Source organism: Leptidea sinapis, chromosome 23 (assembly GCF_905404315.1).
Source record: "Leptidea sinapis chromosome 23, ilLepSina1.1, whole genome shotgun sequence".
Taxonomy (NCBI): domain Eukaryota; kingdom Metazoa; phylum Arthropoda; class Insecta; order Lepidoptera; family Pieridae; genus Leptidea; species Leptidea sinapis.
In genome coordinates this window covers 3493024-3513430 of record NC_066287.1, presented here as the reverse complement: position 1 = coordinate 3513430, position 20407 = coordinate 3493024, and the positions used below count along the sequence as shown (strand labels likewise).

Sequence of the window (20407 nt, the reverse complement as noted above, 5' to 3'; positions counted from 1 at the left end):
TTAAATGGTTTATTGCCATCATATTTTGTATAAAGTTTTATTTACTTTAGATATGGAATCTTAATAATGTGTAAGTAAATGTCATGCATACGTATTGTTGGTGTTCAAATAAATAAATAAATCTAATACATAAAATTCTCGTGTCATGGTGTTGAACTTTGAACTGCTCCGAAACGGCTTGACCGATTCTCGTGAAATTTTGAGTGCTTATTGGGTAGGTCTGAGAATCGGATAACATCTATTTTTCATCCCCCTAAATGTTAAGGGTGGCCACACGAATTTTATTTTTTTGACATTTTTTTTTAAATTTGTTTGATTATGAGTCAGCATTAAAAAATACATACAACTTCAAATTTTCACCCATCTACGATCAACAGTTACTTTTGTATCGCGATTTTAATATCGGCAATACAACGTTTGCTGGGTCAGCTAGTAATCTTATAAAAAACAGAGATAGCCGAAGTTCACTTCTACCTTTTAAGCGAATGTTAGCTTTCAAACTTAGCCGGATTATACTTCGTCGCCATATTATGATTACTACTTCAAATCTATGTCAAAACTCACTGCACGGTTCATACTAAACTAAATTTAAATTTTTACTTATGCAGTCCCACCTCTTATTACGTAGTATTTATATTTTTACACAATTTACAAGGCCGCTAAGCAATCTTGGGAAGACAGAACTATTAAGTGCCACGCCTTATGCCGCCGAGACTCCGCCCAGTCGTACTGTATAAAGGAGGTATCCACCCTTTCATACACTATTGGGCCAAGATGTAAAAGGATGAAATTAGTGTTATTAAATAGCTTATAAATTAAAAAAGCATCACCGAGAATTTGAGGATTTTTGGCAATCTGAAAGCTGAGTTATAGGAGGTTTTCTAAAATTGAGAATGCAATATATGGGCAACAATCTATATTAAAACAGCTGAATTTTTAAATGCGATTGTTTTTTTGTTGTAGAATAATGATCGTACAAGTTTAGCAACATCAGAAGTCAAATAGAAAGAAGGAAAATATCAATAAAACAACGGGAAACACTCAAATGACAAGACACGTAGGTATTGTACGCACAAACGATACTACGAAAGGAGTGATTGACAATTGACATTCTAGACAATTCTGTGGCTGTCACTGTCAGCACAGAATAAAAATACAGGTCGAGATTCAGAATCGACTTTTTCTTCCATCGATTTCTTTATAATATTCAGTTGATATTTATTTTTATTTTAACTAATGACATTATGTTATGTTAATTATAATATATTTTTTAAGGTACTTTTATTGTATCAATCATCCTGGTGCAAGTGGTTTTGAGTTGAATTGTATTAACTCATTCACATTAATCTATTATAGTAATCTATATCCCATTTTAATCGTGAATTTTAAGATAATGAAAACTTAATTTTAAGATTTCTCGTTTTCTAGATTATGAATTAGGTTAATTTTCTATATTTTGAAAAAGAAAAATATGACAATTTTTTTAAACCATATCACAACTTATTACATTTTGGCCCAGATCCCTGTCTCCTTTCAAGGAGACCGCTCAGTTACGCTTCCTACTGTTATGTTACATGTATTGTGCCAGCGATCTCTATGGTCTCGCGTGGCACGTTCTGTATCTGAATGCCGACTGTTCGCGAACTTTGTAGGCATAGCTTTGTTATTGTTGATGTATCTGTTTAAGCAAATTCTGGGTTCTGGCCAAATTCCAGCGAAATCGGATCCAAACCGAAATCGTAATTTACCCACCTTAAAAGCCGGCAACGCTCCTGTAGTTTCGCTGGTGTTTAAATAATGTGAGCGTCAGCATGTTACTTTTTTAATCATAGACTTAGAATATATACTAGCGTATAGAACAACTGACAGCCCGAGGTGTATCCAATTATTTGTCACTGTGTGCGTCAGCGAATGGTTTAATATTCAAAATATTAAGGAGTTTAAGCCAAGCGCTTTACACCTTGTCAATCAAAAGCAGTTACACTCACAAATCACAATAGATTCGCTTAAGTACCTTTTCTATCTTTATCTGCGTTAAAGATGCTCTTATCTCTTGTACGTTTTGTTAGTCGACAAATCTATATGCTAGTACATATATTGTATAGTCTATGGTCTTTTTAATGAAAATAAGGGACAAGAGCAGGACGTTCAGCTAATGGTAATTGATACGCCCTGCCCATTACAATGCAGTGCCGGTCAGGATTCTTGAAAAATCCCAAAAATTCTGAACAGCACTACAACTGCGCATGTCACCTTGAGACATTAGATGTTCAGTCTCATTTGCCCAGTAATTTCACTTGCTACTGCGCCCTTCAGACAGAAACACAGTAATGCTTACACATTACTGCTTCACAGCAGAAATAGGCGCCGTTGTGGTTCCCATAATCTGGCCGGCATCCTGTGCAAAGGAGCTTCCCACTGGTAAAATACACATAAAAAAGCCAGATTCCAAGATCAGACAGTAAATATAACTATAATAATATTATTATGAAACTCACTTACCATACTAGCAAAACATTAAAACACAGTGCATTCCAGAACCACCATTTTGTGAAAAACAATCTGTCAAAATAATACAGCGAAAAGTGCTACAAGAAACGCAATTGTGCGATTGTAAAAACCATTTCAATATTAATAACAACTTGAAACTCACACTTTGCATAATATATTACTACTAAGCTAGAGGTCCCGGGTTCGAATCCCGGTAGGTGCAAGCATTTATATGATGAATATGGATGTTTGTTTCCGAGTCATGGATGTTTAAATGTATTTATGTATGTTTATATGAATTTATGTATGTTAAAGTAAGTATATTGTATTAAATATATCATTGTCTTGTAACCCATAACACAGGCTATATATGCTTAACTTGGGGCAAGATAATTTGTGTAAAAAGTGTGTCAATATTATTATTATATTATTAGAATATAGGTAAGCGATTCCTAGCAGGGTCTAATGTTCATAGCCAGACTATAACTAAGACTACAGATTCTGCAGGTATCTGTTTTTTCGATAAAACTAATTTTTAATCAACGCTGAGGCAGTATTCAATCACGGACTAGTAAAAAAGGACTCCGTGTCACCTTACATTGTTATGTATATGTATGTGTAGCACCAAAACAAGCCGATTAACGTGTAAATACATAGCTCCACGTACACACTTACACTACTACAGGCCGATAGGCAGCCATTATGAGAATTGTCATCATCTGTGACAGATCACTTTGCGTCTCAATAAAATATTTTAAAAATGCCGTCGTGCGTCGTGAAAAAGTGTAAAAACGATACTATATAAGTATTTGTGGCCATATATGATTATTTAAGGGAGAAAAAATTGTGTAACGAGTATCCCCCGTAGCCCCACACACACTTGCATAAAGGTGCTTCACTTGCTAATATCGCGGCGCGGAGTCCTTCCTTTTTTACTCGTCCGTGTATTCAATATATTATTAGCGATAGGTAGGCCTATAAAAAATTGGCCGCAATTATCATTAATTAATTTTAGTACCTACTCGTATCATTAATTTTCCGATACAAATTGCAACTAGGTATATGTTTTTTTAATGAATTGTACGTCATTTTGAAGGAAATTACTTGTAAAGAATCAAAAAAAATATGGTCGCCAGCTCTTAGTCAGCCGCAACATTAGGGTTGCCAATTGCCAGGTGTAAGCTAAACAGACCTATATTATTGTTGATAATTTACAGTGATGATTTTTTTAAATATAAAATTGAAGTTTCATATTTACTATTTACGATAAACCATGGTTGCCAGATAATAAATAGCCTACCAGAGGTTGCCAGGATTTCAATAAACGATTCTCTCTCTAGTTAAGTGTGAACAACTGTATTAATATGTTTTTAATAAATTTTATGTAATTTTAAATGAAATAATTTAAGGAATTGAAAGAAAGTCGTTGCCAGCTCTGAGTCAGCTGCAACGATAGGGTTGCCAGGTGTAAACAGGTATTTTGTTAATTATTTATAGTTATGTTTTTTTTTTTAAATTAAGTTTGCAGTTATAATAGAGCGTTCACTTATCGGTACTAATTACTTTCCTTTAAAATATAGACACAGTTTACAAAATGTGTGGTTTCGAAATTATCAAAATTCCTGTTTTTTTTTTGTAGTGTAGATAGGCAATGGTTTTACATTCAGCCACAGCAATCAAGTCTGCTTTGCCTTTTATTGTGACAATACAGTTAAGGATGTTTTAATAAAAAAAACAAAGTGAATTCCAATACACATTTATTCTCATATATATAATAATATAAGTACGAACCATACACAGTAATAGGAGATAACAAGATAAATACATTTTACACATAAATTATACATAAGATAACAATTATTTTTCTAGAGCCGGTTAAAAGTTGGGAGACATACAACCAACAAAGACGACAATGCGCCATGACGTATGCAATATTTTCAAAATAGTTTTTTTATGTAATTGGAGGATAAACGAGCGTACAGGTCACCTGATGTTAAGTGATCACCACCGCCCACATTCGCTTGAAACACCAGAGGAAGCACAGGAGCGTTGCCGACGTTTTAGAAAGGTGTACGCGCTTTTTTGAAGGTAACCATGGCGTATCGTCCCGGAAACACCTCGGAAGTAAGCTCATTTCACACCTTGGTTGTACGTGGAAGAATGTTCCATGAAATCCGTACTGTGAGTGAAAGTCACACATCCAGATGGTGGGGAAGCTCTCTAGCTTTTAGGCAATGCATGACAACATGCCAGGTATTACTTAAGCATGCATGAGAGCTGCGTCTTACATTCGCGATACGTCAGTATTTTTGTTTAGTGTGCGTTGCTGAAAATAAAGGCTAACATTTCACCACTATTTTTCTCGCCGTGTTTACCTCTGTCGATCTAGACGTAAAAATTGTCTAATGGCCATTCCCAATATTCAGTCTACCTCCGGTTGTGGCCTACTTGAGATAAAAAATCCTAACTATCGTTGTCTTTTCTGTCCCTATATAATTACCGATCTTTTTATTTATTTGTCCCTATATGATTATCCGTACACGCTGTCTGTCAATGGGACGACGTATAGCTTACCAGCGATAGAAGTTTGTATGGAAATTGCAATTCACGCGTCCTAATATAAGGCGATAAAAATTACTTATCGGGTATATTGGGACAGCTTCAGATTATTGATAGCTACTTGCTGACAGTAGAAGGTAGTAATTTATCTCTATCTGTAGATAGTATATTGGGAACGGCCGTAAGTCTCTATAAAATTCGCAAAGGTGCCTATTTACACATTTACATACATTATAAGAGTAAATTGAGAGGCAACAATTAATATAACCTATTACCTTGCAATAAAACTGACCAATTTATTTAATTTTGAGACATCTCACGTTTTACAAAAATAAAATACTTAATGGTTCAAAAATCCTAAGAAAAACTCGATGTAGTGGGTCTAAGTTACTGTATAACTTTGATTAAAAGGGAAAGGAGAGATTTTTCTAAAGAGATCTTATAATAACATTAAAATTATCTAAGTAATAAAAACTAAGTTAAATAAAACCTAATAAAAACTAAGTAAATTAAAATCACAGATTGATTCAGATTTTTGATTATACAGTAAAAATAAAAAAGATTTATTCACGTTGGGTCAATCATAAAAACATATTTCCGTAAAATGCAATAGAATTATTAAAATAAATAACCGAAATTAATTACTAATATTGTGTATTATGCTTCGTTGGGTACTGAATAATATGAAAGTATATAATCATTAGCCGAGTCAATAGAAAAAAAAACAAGAATAGCGTTATATTTATTATAATTCTTCTTAGAGGTAGTACTGCGTGACTGTGACCTTTGTACCTATGCACGGTTTGTATGACACTTTGTGTTAGTGTGCGTGCATTGCTGAAAATAGAGGTTAACAGTCAACCTCAATTTTTCCGACTTTTCTACAGCTGTCATAGTCTATCTAGACGTATAAATGAGCTAAGTTTTTATTCAGTAGTGGAATTTTATCTACGTCCGACATAAGGGCCCTACCGTCAAAGCCTTGATTATTAATTTATGGTTTTTCTTCCTTTCGAAAAAATCAACTGCGTGCAGAAAAATGTGTGTGTCTACTATGTTATAAGAAGTTTCTTCCTTGGCGTAATATAAGAAAAATCCTTAACAAAATTTATTCCTCGTGCTATTTTACGTTTGTAGAAAAAAAAATTGTAATGAATAAGGTATTAAATACAACGAATGAAAATATTATTATACTACATAATTGAGTTAAACTATATAATTAAAAATCATTAAATTATTTTTATACAATTAGAGAGATTTTTTTTATTTTATTTTAATAATTGTGTATAAATTGAAAGTTTCAATATACATATTGAAACTTATTTAATTCTCGTTCATTGGTTGTGGTTCAGTAGACATATACGTTACAAGAGGCTTGGTAGCTGAAGTATGATACAAATGGTCTATTTGACTAGCTAACATTTGCGAGACGGTGAGCGCACGCATCGTAAAAATCACTTACATAATTTTTCCCTAACGCGCCACGTTACAACACTATATAAAATATAACTGGTGAGACACTAAAGATAGGTCGAATTATGCTATGAATAAATGAAGTGTGGATACATCATCGCAACTTTTCATTAAGCGCATGCGCCAACAGGTGCGTGTGTCCCCCTCCCTACTTTCGCGTCCCGCGACATCATGCGTCTGCGCGGTGACCATGCTTTTTTCATTTAATTTACTTTCGGTTATGATTTACTAAGTAGTCAATTTATATCCATATTAATGTCATTTTTAGTGTTTTCTTCGTATAGGATCATCAAATATCAACTTTTCATGTATCGTCCGTGTCTAAACCGTTATGCTTGATAAAATTTACATACAAAGTATGTGTTAGACTCAATCTCTTTTTAAATGGCAGTGAAATAGCTTTCTGCATTTAATTTGCTATCATTAAAATAATACATTTTGTCATTTCTCTTAGATATAGTATAAAGCTCTCGGGGAAAGCGCGATTCCACTTCTAGAACTACAAATTGCACCCGCATTATTAATCCTTAATTTTTCCTTTGGTGATCGTAAGTATTGTAACGAAGGTCACGTCGATAGTCGAATTTTGGCGACAATTCGAACTTAACAACCCTAGCTGGTTTTGTTAGCAAGATGTGTATAAAAAAACCTGTACCTATAACCTTTCTTGTTACTATTATCTATTCGAGAACATTTGAGAATAATCCTCACAGGTATAAATATTATGCTAGGGCCGTTCGGTAACTGAGCGACAATTTGAGCATTTTGTTAGTGCAAGAGTACTTCAACTCAAGCACTGGCTTAGAAATGGTCTGTATGATCCATATAGACCGCAAACCGAAGCTCAGTATAAACTTTAAAGAAATCAATATCTGTCAAAGTCTGTTTTTTTTTAATTTATTTACTGGCACGGGATGCAAGTCCATAAACCATGAATAGTCTGAGAGAATATAAGAAATATTCTATAATATCAGTTTCCAAAATTTTGTAACGATTGATTGGTTCATTCATTTATGGAGGAAATTGTAAAGTAAACCCTGTTTTTGAGTTTTTTAGTCACATAAGTTAAGAGATAAAATAAGATAAGTTTAGTGTGTAACGAGTTTCTGGTACCTTGTATAGTTCTGACAAGTAATACTATAATTTCTCTATTGACTCGGCTTTAACAGTTAACAATTATTAATATTTATTATACTTAATGTTATGTAGAAAACTACAAAATTATAATTAATATAAGTATTACAAAATTATACATGAATACAAAATTGATAACATGATAATATTCTAGAATAAATAGTAAAAAAGATTTGGCGTTTATAGTAGTCTCTGACGTTTAGAGTCACGAAATGAAAACAGGGGTCTAAATCAAGGCAGTGTAACCAAAAGAATTTTTATTCGATTATTAATCTACCTTCAATTTTACGTTTTTTGCTTTTTAAAGTTAACTACTATATTTAATTTATTTAAAAATTTTTTGACAATACAAATCAACCGGTGGTTATCAACGGGTTGATGGTGTGGGTTTTCACTAGAAATTAATTTAACACTGTAAATTGCAATCACTGTATAAATGGATTGTGAGAACTGTTTTTTATCCCAAAAAATAAAATAAACCTGTTTAGAATGGTGTTTTCCAGCACCGAATAATTTTTCAGAGCACATTATCAATTTTAGCGATATAATTACCTAATATTGAATAACTGTGTACAAAACGAGTAGTTTAATATTTGGTGGGTATCCTCGCGTCGTAGCAACTCTTGCGGAATTAACTAATTAATAAGGCTTACACAAAAACTCAAAACAATTGCGCTTTCAACGACATAATAGATACAAAATAATTCATGTTAACCGTTAAATTCGCCATGGAATACACCTTCATTTAGTCCCGTTTCACTACATGGCAAATAAATATTATAAACTTTTTAATACAAAAATAGGAGCGTCCTTTTATGATAATTAATATTCACCATGAGTAGTCTAGCCACATTAACAGTTTAGCTCCGAAAATCGATTTACACAAAAGCAAATGTGAAATAGTCAGTAGGCTGAAAATGTCGATTAATAAGTCGGAGATTTCTAAGAGCAACAGAAAAATTCAAGTTGTTCTCGTGGGTCACCCTAATAAGTCCTAATCATAATTAAAATAATTGTGTATAAAATAAAATAACGAGATACATTATTCTCGGAAAAGTAAAAGAGATATCTATTTAGATAGAAAAACTTTAACATGGGAAGCCGTATATAGCATAGAGATTGCAAATATAGAGCAAGCAACTTTGTGATAAAAATTCATTTATAGTTGATATTTTTTTATAATAATAGCACGCTTCTCTGATTGAGCACATAATGATATAACATTGGTACCTACAGAATACGGGTTAGTTTTGTACAACAAAAAGTCATTGAAGATAACTGTAAAATCTAATATAAAAAGCCAAATTTAAATATGTATATATAATATTTTCAGAAGTACAGTCTTCACGCATAACAAACTAGTTTTTATTTTATTGTTTATAGCAGCGGCACGTGTTTGTTTTGACCAAAGACGATTTAGAATAGAAAGAACTCTTGGACGAATTAACCACAGAACGCGAAACCCAAGCTATCTTATCAATAAACTGAATGTAAAGTTACTCCCAAGTTTAAAATTACTCCTCCCTGTTAATTTTGTGGTGACAAAGGTAAGGTACAGACAAAAACTTTTAAATTTGGAATAACCTTACTTCGCGTTTGATAATAACATAGAGAAACTATATTAAATGGAATCGCGATCGACCAGTTTTGTGGGTAATGTGAAAAGATTCATTTTTTGATTTTCCACTTTTATTTTTTATAAAAAAACAGCGCATTTGCCTACTTTTCAGACCATATTTCTCTTCGAGATCTCGTGTCATACTGACAAGGCAATATAGGCTCACTAAGGCTATAGGAGAAAGGTGAACACAGCTCCTATTACGCTCACACGCCCATTGGTAAATTCATCCACAAGAGAAAATAAGAAATGAGTTCCAACTCTTTCTAATAACACGTTTCGGTTTAATTATTTTAATATTCAATGTCACCGCTTTCTCTTGCTTGTCGTCAACAGGCGGGGAGCGTTGGATGAAAAGACATGCATTTCGACCATGTTCGCGCTGACGATAGACAGGACCGGGAAGGCCCCTTTAAAGCGTATTTAAAAACGTTAGAAGCGTTAATTTAATGCATGTTTTATATTCAACAGCGAGTAAATAGCCATGTATATATACGCTTATAATAACTAGCTTAAAGACTCTTCTTTTGATACTTGGTGAACTTCGTAGCTGGATATTTTTATTCTGGAGGTTTCCGAGGTCAAATGACTGATTTGCACCTGTCAAAATATCAATAAATATGTAAATAATATGGAAGTTTCTACAACAAATAAAACAAACGTGGTAGAAATGGAAATGACTGACAGCTTAACATCGCGTTTGACATGAACAGCGCATACCTATTATAAAATAGTTAAGAATATCATATACTAGCTGACCCGACAGACCTTGTTCTGTTCATAATAAAAAAAAAACTCTTGCGGATGGAATTTCGTAAAATCCGTTCTTAGCTGACCTCTACTCGGTGAAAAGAATATTCCTACCAAATTTCAACCCCCTTATAATGGTCCGCTAACTTTAAACAGCCGCTAAAGAGTGTTTTTTCTCATTCTGACTTAGGTCAATAGAAGGAGATAGAGTGCGAATTAGCAATGCTTTAAATTAGCAGACTATTATGAATAAGGGGGCAAGTCTTTAGCTCTAATGGATAATTCCAGAGATATCGTGATGAGTGACTATATACGAGACATGTTTGAGTACAGTTGCAGCCTAGCGAAATTCTCTAAGAAAAAAGCGATTCAGTCGATTTTACTAAACGTGCATCATTGATAGATTGACAGATGACGGCTATAATCTTGTCAAAAACGGAGATAGCCGAAATCCACTACGTTATAAGCAACTGTTCGCTTTCAAACTCAACCGGATTATACTTCGACGCCATTTTGTAATTACTATTTCAAACATATGTCAAATCTCACTGCACATTTAATCGCTTTTTACTTAGTGAGTTTCGCCAGACTGAAAAGAAGGAGAGAAATATTATTGCTAGCTATGTACGTGTATGATATATTCAAATAATTGCTTTTAATCTCAGTAGGTAATTATTGTTTGTTTCGATCTTGTTTTAACTACAAGACGCGTTGCATTTTAAACCGGCATGGCTTCTTGTAATCCGCCATTTTGAAAGCAACGTAAAAAAAGCGAATAAAAATAATTATGTGATGAATTGAAATGACATAATATTTCAAGTATTTCAACCTTTATGATTTCACTTTTTTTTTATTTTTCTCAGTTAGTGAGTCCTTTAATAAGTTAATAATTTCCGTTAGTCAAACATAGCAAACAGATAGGTTGAAGTACTTAATGTCCAAATCATAGATAATTTATACGTCTAGATAGACTGTTAGGCATCGCATAACAAGTCAGGTTTATTACTTTAGTGTGCATGACAGCAACGTCTTAAACTCCCGATACGCCAGTCAATTTGTTTTAGTGTACTGGAAATAGAGGCTTACAGTTCACCGCTATTATATCGAGAAGTATAAATTATCTAAGGCCAAACTTAGTCCACTTCTACTTAAATGTCTGTAATTTTTTATCATTAAGTCTTAGGCTGAGATCTATAGAGCGTTCTGATACTTTACGTAAGCGTAAAGCTCGCATTGGGCTGTCTTAGATTAAGCACAGCATAATTACACCTTTCAAAAGACTGTAAAATTGTTATCAAAGATTATTCTATATTTATAGTAAGTTTTAGGTGAGAATAGATGGATCCAGGCTCTATACATCTCAGTCTTAGTATTATGTCATCTTCATAAATATGAAGCAGCTTACCTTGAATGTATTGCGATGAAAAATAATAAATATGTTGTTTATTAAATCTAATTTAATAATTATATTCTTATGATTAAACATAAGCGGTCTAACAAATAAAATTGATATAAAGTTATACCTGATAATAAACCAAGAGTATGCAAAATGTTGACTATATCGTTGACAACACTGTCAATACAATGATAATTCTGAAGTTTTCCGTTTGTCAAACAGCCTTGGTAATAAACGCGGGAAACGTCCACTAATTTGTAAACAAATATTGGGGTTGAGCGGGTTATCAACTGTAAAGTAGATCCTGTAGATGGAGCCACAACTCGAGAGTTGTTCAACTCGTTCCCCAGGCCCTAATTAAAATGTAGGTACATTCATAATTACCTACCTGTTTCACAATAGAAAAGTATTAAGATTCTACATTGAATTGAATTAATACATTATAAGCATTTATATTTGTTTGATACTTTAGTATGGTTTAAAAAATTTAAAAATCTATTTGAATGATTTTTTTTTTAATTTTATACCCACGGACTTGTAAAAAAAAGTAAGGACTCCGTGTCACTTAACTGTGTAGCACCAAAACAAGCCGATTAACGTGTAAATACATAGCCCCACGCACACACTTACACTAGTACAGGCCGATCGGCGGCCATTATGAGAATTGTCATCGTCTGTGAGAGATCAGTTTGCGTCTCAATAAAATATTTTAAAAATGCCGTCGTGCGTTTTGAAAAAGTGTAAAAACGATACTTTATAAGTATTTGTGGCCATATATGATTATTTAAGGAAAAAAATTGTAACGAGTATCCCCCGTAACCGTACACACACTAGCACAACGGTGCTTCAGTTGCTAATATCACGGCGCGGAGTCCTTCTTTTTTTACTCGTCCGTGTTTATACCAATGAATATTGCTGTTGATACGTTTATTGAAATACAACTGAAAACCTTTAATCCATTATTAACACAACAGGCTGAATTGATAAAAAGCTAAAGTCGATTTCAAACAAAACTAACTTTTCGGTTGTTCAATGATACAGATAATTGTATTGAAACGTTTTATTCTACACCAACCTTAAACACTTAACAACAATAGTTCAGTACACATTTATAACAAATAACAAATTTTACACACGGCAACACACAAATGACAACGGCTGCAAAAAGTCAAGGTTTTACATAGGGTTGCCACAGTAAAAAAATAAGTGATGGGTGAAGGACGACGAGGTTTTCTTGATAGTGTCACCCAAACTTGGTAATACAAGAGTGTTGATTTGAGAAGCGAGTATGACATTATAAATGCCTTTTTTTAAAACCAACATTATTGTGTGAGGCATATCAAAAATTGCGGAACAGGCCAAGAACAAAAGTAACAGAAACACAATTACGAACCATGAAAATATTTTTTTATTTTAAATTATTCTTGTTAGCGCAATTACTATATAGTGTTAAGTGATCACCGCCGCCCACATTCTCTTGCAACACCAGAGGAATCACAGGAGCGTTTCCGGCCTTTAAGGAAGGTGTACACGCTTTATTTATTTTAATTTTGTTGACGCTTTCGGAAAAGTTTCTGAATTGCGGTGAAAATACAAGGAAACTCATTCCATACTTTGGTTGGAACGGTACGGAACTTTTACTTGGAAGAAATTTTCTTTAAAAACCGCAAAGTAGAAAAACACCACACAACCATATGGTGCGGATGATATCAATGTTTGTGGCGCGTCGAAGGTGAAGTGTAATACTGCGACAGGAATCAGGTAAATCAGCTCTTCCGAACACTCCCCGTGAAAAACGCAGTAGAAGACTCTCGTCTCACGTAACCGGACAGATCACTTGCCATTGGCCAAGCCATCTAGTCGTTCTAACACTGGACCCCAACTGGAGTAGCTCTGCTGTACTCGCGGTCAAATGGTTTAAGATGATACTCGGGTGCACCAGACCAGAAATGACCGCATTGCCGTGCTCTATAATATATTGATCACCATTCTTCGAAGTCAGTTTGGCTTTGCCTTCCAGATGTTCGCGGAGTTGGCAATCGATCGAGATTTCGAGACGGAGTATTCCCATACTAGATGAGGCATAAGAGAAGTGTTGTGGAAGAGCGGTTATGGGAGTCAAATGGGATTGTCTCGACAAACTGAGTCTTCTACACGTTGAATTGAACGAGGTTCATTTTACCCCTTTCCGAAACCTTCTCAAGAGAGGACTTGATAGAATACAAGATTTTCGTTGAATATGTTTGCTTTTTACTTCGCGTTGTTTTTGGATATCTGTTATGTGTTTAAGAAAAAAGTCGAGATAAAATTTACTATCATATTTCTTTTATTACACTATAAACATCAGAATTAATAGGTCTTCTATTCAAGATTCTATGGAATTTCCCGCCATCTTAGTACCTATGTTGAAACACTTTTAACGGAACCGTCAGACGTTTCTTCGAATTCGTTTCCAATTTTTTGAGTGACAAATTCATATATAAATTATAGTCTAATATTAATAAAGCACGTAAATAATGAGACTGCCCAAAAATATTATGAATAGCATTAGTATAAGATAAATGTAAAATATTCACATGTGCAACTGAAGGTACAAAATTTTTGTACTTAAAAACGGGCCTTAGACAATAAATAATAAAGGCACTAAAAATTACAAAAATAACTAATACCTAACAGTTAGATATTTTTTTTTTTAATTTAAAACATTATAATACTGGTGGCAACCCTAGTAAAATTCATAAAAATGGCGACGGTACAACACTCTAAATTATGGATTATTGTATTACACAGAGAGTAATAATTTATCTAAATATTCCGAATTTGTACTCAGTATTAAGAAAATAGCATTACCTGATATTTGTGAAAATAACACTAAAATACAGAATTTGTCGTGTCATCTAGTTGATAAAATTATTGCTTTTATTACACACCTATGCTATAGTAATAAGATATTATTAAAAAGCGATACACAACCCATATCATATCTTAAAAAATAATGATGAATCGTTATAAATTCAAAAAGTATTCAGAAATTTAGGTAAATACCAACACACTGTAATAATACTAATTAAAATTAATATTTCACGTTTAGTCTTAACTTAAATGATAAACATTTCTTGGTAAAACAAAATAAAAAATTGTATCGTCGAATGTAAATTAAGGTCTCATTCATCTACAAAGAGTAACGATATTAATAATAATTCAATAATAAAATGCAAATACCTACGAGTTATAGAAATATCTCACAACAGCCCGTGGATTTCTCCCACATTCATGACAAAAGTAACTAATCAATAGCATTGCCAATTCATTGCGACCTGGATACAATATTCCTACCTACCCATTCCCTGGTGTTGCAAGCTTACTGATATATCACCATTAGTATAGTAGATTGTAAACCGAGGGTCGAAAGAATCAATTCCCGAGGTATTTAGACGTCCGAGCGCAGCGAGGTCGGCTATAGTCCGAGTAGGAATTGATACTTTTACCCGAGTTAAACACTCTACTTTTCATTTCGAATATGAGGAAAACAAAACTAGTTGTTTATCTAAGCACAGATTAGTATCCCGCCAATTTATGTCGACTTTTTAAATTTCAATTATGGAACTTACCGCGTAATTGTTGCGGTTTATTCCGCTCAAAGAAGTTTGCGCTAAGTTCACACAAGCTGTTTAGAAAGTCACATGGCCGCAGCATTTTTTTTAATTAGTTCTTTTTTACATAAAACTCTTCACAGCAGTTCTATTTTTAAAGTTCATTCCGGCCCTTAGGTGGGAAGTAATTTGTATGAGTTTTTCCCTCTCTATGGAGGGAAGCAGCATTTTCCACCCAATAATCAGATCAAAACAACATTACTTTCCGAGTATAAGTAATGAAAAATCTATTACTTTAGTAATAACAGTCAATTCAGGTATACATTCCGAGACGCGATTTTACGACAGCAAAAAGTACCAAATTGAAAAGCTCTTACGATATATTTACTCATTCATATTTAACATTAATTCATCATGGACACCAGGGAATAGATCTCCGTTGTAGGCAAAAAGAACTTCGTATATAGTAGAGACGATAGTTCCAAATTCGACCAGAATGGCGCTAGAGTAGCATGAGAGTATGAAATTAATTTAGACGTTGTTGAAGGACTGAAATGTACGATTTAAAAAAAGTTTTATCTTTTAAATAAAACTTAAAGGATTAATATGTGTGTAATTGTAACTGTTTTTACATTAGATTTTGCGTAAAAGTTACATTATTATTATTATTTTAGCTAACCTTTCCAGATCTTGTTTTTTAGAGGAACTGCAGATGAAATGAAGTTTTATCTATTAAGTGTATTTTTGCTGGAAGTAAGGACAAACGGGCCACCTGATGTTAAGTGATCCCCGCATCCCAAATTCCCTTGCAACAGCAGTGGAATCACAAGAGCGTTACCGGCCCTTTAAAAAAGTGTACGCGCTTTTTTTGAAGGATGCTGTTTATGTCGTATCGCCCTGGAAACAACGTACAAGGAAGCTCATTGTTTGTTCATTTTTCAAAAACTTTTTAAAAGAACATTTATGGAATTATAAGTGGACGTAAATCGGAAAATTATGTAATAATCGATATATAAATTTATTATTAGTTTTTGGAGCTCCGTATAATATTTATACCTTTTAGCTACTGTAGCGCCACCCGAATTTATCGCCTTTATGACAGACACTTTTGGACCCACAGAGAAGGTTCTCCCTACCTCTACCCTCCATAATTCTGTCGGCTTAGATTGGCATATTTACCATGGGAGTTATGAATAAATCAATCAGGCTATGTTTTAAATTAAGCGTAGAGACATGTTGAAGATTTTACTTCATCTATGCAATAAAGTTGTATCATTTTTTGATTATAAACTTGTTCAGATAATTTAAAAAAAATGTGAGTACCTAACTCTAATTTTGGCAAATGCGGCAATAGTAACACTGCCTAAGAGAAGGTAATTTAATAAATTGCAATTTAGTTAACGACATACAAAATGACGGAATAAGTTGGTTGGCTCTTAGACTATATACGTCCAGATGGAATTATTGTCACACACAAAAAAAATGGCAACATTAGCGTCGAGAGCGGAGATTGCACCCATTTTATTTTCCGTCCCTAGTGTGCACTACTTTAAATAAAACACCATTTTTTTTTCACTTCAAACGCGTCGATCGAGAATTTATTGAATGTTGGAATTTTCAAAACTCAGATGGAATGATTTTTATTTGAATGTATTGCTATAAAGTATGAACAAATTCTCAAAGATTCCATCTGGGCAAATAGAATCTTAAGTTTTGGCATATTATATTAAATAAGCAAAATGGCGTTCCTATATATGGAAGCACATAATTTTGTGTTGCAATAATATGATATTCGATTACAAAATTCTTACTATAGTATATGAGCCTGATGTTGAACAATTTTCACAAAAATCATGAAATCGTATGGAAAATTTCAACATTGGCCCTATAAACAGATTTCGAAAACAGTTTTCGTATTATTTATATTAATACTGATATCTTTAAAGACTGCATAAATATAAAATATGTAACAAAACTATCTCGATAGAATAACACATGTTTTTAAGAAAAATATTATTTATTGGACTTACTAAAACCTTTGCAACTTATGAGGCAAAGGACGCGCTATATACATCCTGTCGAATGGTTGAAACATGTAAAAATCAATTAGGAAAACTAGCTACTGACAAAACAGCCAGCCTATACAAAACTGTTATCGAAACGTTATATTAATCTATTACAATAAATTTTACAAGCATAACACGTGCGTTATCATTTATAATCATAATCTACTCTTTGTTTTAATTGCAACTACATCACCCACCAGAAGCAGCGTCCAAAAGAAAAAAAAACATAGCATTATTATATTTATGTTAAATGTCAATTATTAAATTATAACCTTATGTTGTAATATAATTTATGTGTTATAAATGCTTAGAGATGTACCGCCCTAATCAGAATAACACCAACCGCTTACTAAACGTATTTAAGCTATCAAATTTCGTGTCCCTTTCTGTCGAACATTAATATTTCTTTAACAAAAAGGATAGAACAGATATAGTTAACTAAAATAGGTTTAGTAAGTGGATCCAGTTATTATAAAAGAGACGGTCAACATAAACCCCGCGCGATTAAAAGGCGAGTCGCGTTATAACGACGTCATATCCAGGCATACACTTCTTGAATCACCAATCAAAAGTACCGTTTGCAAACAGACGACCTTGACAAGCCACGCAGATGGTAATATGACAAGAAAACGTCCCTATTATAATGCGCGGCGGTTATGTTATTAACATGCAGTCTGTCAATTATAAGATGGAGTAAGAAAAAAGAACGGTCACTTTATCCATGCTAAGCCGGATTTTTTGCGTTACACAATATATTATTAGAAAATAATATAAGACCGTCACAGAATGCCAGAATCCATTTTGTCTATGCCAACTTATAGAATCGTCGCGGTGTTGATTAGTCGCAAAATTAGAAATGGCACACGAAGCCTTCCTTAACATCGCATAAAATAGAACAATATATACGTTTTCGATAGTTTTTAAAACAAGCCGAAAGTCGGACATATAAAAATATGTAAAAAGTTATAAATATGGAATTCATCAAAATCCTTTGGTTTTATTTTTTATAGCGGCCATACTATTGGGTTTTATTAAATATATATCGCTGGCAGATTGACGGGCCGACAGTGAAGCCATAGTAACAACACGGTAACCCTTCCACAACCCATAGAAAAACTGTCAAAATTGTAGTTAAATTGACGTTGACTGTGGTCGTTTGTGTTCCGATATTTCGCGTTTTTCATTTCAAATGGATTCTACTAACGCCCACATCTCAATTCCATCCCAGAGCAACAACGCTCTTGAAGGTCAGAAATTCACATCCGGTTCATTGAGTTATCGAGTCGTATTGAATGCCTCTTTCTTTATCGAATTCGGTTAAATGAATTAAAAAACGTATATAGCCCTTAAGCAGTAAAATTAAATGTTACCAGAAGAGCAATTTCCTTAACCAATCAGCAGTGTGCTGTGTACCAAGCAATTAAAAGCAAGCGGTGTTAGGAGCCAAGCATAGATCTTACCACTTCGGTGGTCAGACTGTTGATGGGTGTCACGCGGGGTGGAGGCGCGGGGCGGGGAGATCTACGCCCCTCATTGGGCGTAGGACCGCGGCCTGGAGTTAAAGGATAACCTGAAACATTCACAACAAACATAATTAGTTAACTATATGTTAAATGTCATAGATATAAAATATCATATCCAACAACTGAAATGGACTAAAGAAGTGACAGAATGGTGTCCAAGATATAATACCAGAAATAAAGGAAGACAGCATCGAAGATGGGAAGATGATATTCTAAAGGTCCGACTTGGATGAGGACAGCAAGCGATAGATCTTTGTGGAGAAAACTTGGGGAGGCCTATGCTGAAAAGCAAAACAATCTAGAAACCGGTGTCTAATATAGTAAATTATTACATATGTATGTACTTTTATATAATCAAATTAAAATAGTAGATTTAAGATTAGAAATGTAACTGCACTTATTTATAGATTGTTAATAAAGGCTTTTATTATTATTATTATATTAAATAAATTACGTGTAAGTTTCTATTTATTTGTTTAATTATTTCACTATTTTATTTTTTTATTTGTTTTTGTTTTTGAATAATTATAGGTTACTATAGTCAGTTATTATTTTATTTTATTTATCTTTAAGGCGAAGTTACCAAATGGGCCAACGGAAGACCAGCGCTGGTTTTCAAACCAGCAAACATACTGAGTTGGGACCACTTTGTGACTAATTATAAAAATAATATTGCATAATTTTGTTGACGATAAACTTTGTAAGTTTTTGTTTTTAGTTATACTATACTTAGTCACAAATAAAAATTTTCTTTCTTTCTTTCAAATATGTATATATGTCGTAGTCAAGAGCGAGTACGGAGATGTTTCGGTACTCGTCTTGGCTCGGGTGTAATTGGCATTCGGTGCGAGAAATAGATCGCCACTGGGAGCGGTCATCTAGTTCGTTAGTTCTTTTCTCGAATCTGATACTGATTGTTCGCCCGATCCGGCTTTTCCGGAAGTTTACTTCCCCAGATGCAAACTAAAACTATAGTTCTTCTTCTTCATCGTCGTTTCGTTAATAATTTAGTTTGCGAAGTACATAGCAGTATTGGAATTCGAAAATGGATCCGTAGCACAGATTACTAATACGAAGGATCCGTAGGATTGTTAATGAACTAAAGAACCAGGGGGGTGCAACTTCCCTACATGGGCACATGAAAAAAACTTGCATTGAAAGTGCTGCCACCTATTACATTAGGTACGCTGCAACTTCACCACGATGGCGATAATTTAACATACATGATAGGTGGCGCTAGTGATAGCAAAAAACTCACTTAACTTACTTATTAAAGACTTGAGTATCGTGGTCTAATCATTGAATGGCTCTCCTTATTTAAAGGTGACTGCTGAACTTAATAAACGAATAATAATTTCCACCCACACATAACAAACATCAATATGCATTTAATACGGTCAACAACAATAGTAAAAACTATAAACATAATTAGCGCCATCTAGCAACGGACGCTAAGAAAGTAAAAATAACGCAGCGCCATCTCTTGGCCTGGGTACACTGATTTTACAAAATAAAAACATGAGTTGCACATCTATCTCTAGTATATAGTGTATTATCTATGGAGCAGACAGTCAGGGAAGAACTATCAAGCGAGGCGGGCGTTAGGCACGCGCGGGAACACCACGCTCTTATTACATAATCTATTATAGCTGTGAAGTAAAGTAAAGGCTTTGTGAACGAAACGTAGTTTGCTGATAAATGATAATGAACGGTATAAACCGTATATTTTTTTATGAAAATATGGGACGAGACGAGCAGTACGTTCAGCTGATGGTAATTGATACGCCCGGCCCATTTGAATGCAG

At 33.8% G+C, this 20407-nt stretch overlaps 1 protein-coding gene across 11 annotated transcripts in view; it reads right to left on the bottom strand.

The window, feature by feature from the left end:
* LOC126971349 (phosphatidylinositol 4-phosphate 5-kinase type-1 alpha) overlaps positions 1-20407 on the bottom strand; it is an 82111-nt gene that overhangs the window by 1621 nt on the left and 60083 nt on the right. For 8 of the 11 annotated variants that reach the window (XM_050817612.1, XM_050817613.1, XM_050817619.1 and 5 more), the window contains 2 exons: positions 18540-18649; positions 4231-9874 (listed from right to left, as the gene is read on the bottom strand). In XM_050817612.1, coding sequence (XP_050673569.1) covers positions 9782-9874; positions 18540-18649 — 203 coding nt within the window. In that variant the 3' untranslated portion in view covers positions 4231-9781. The other 3 variants (XM_050817616.1, XM_050817614.1, XM_050817617.1) reach the window with 3 other exon arrangements.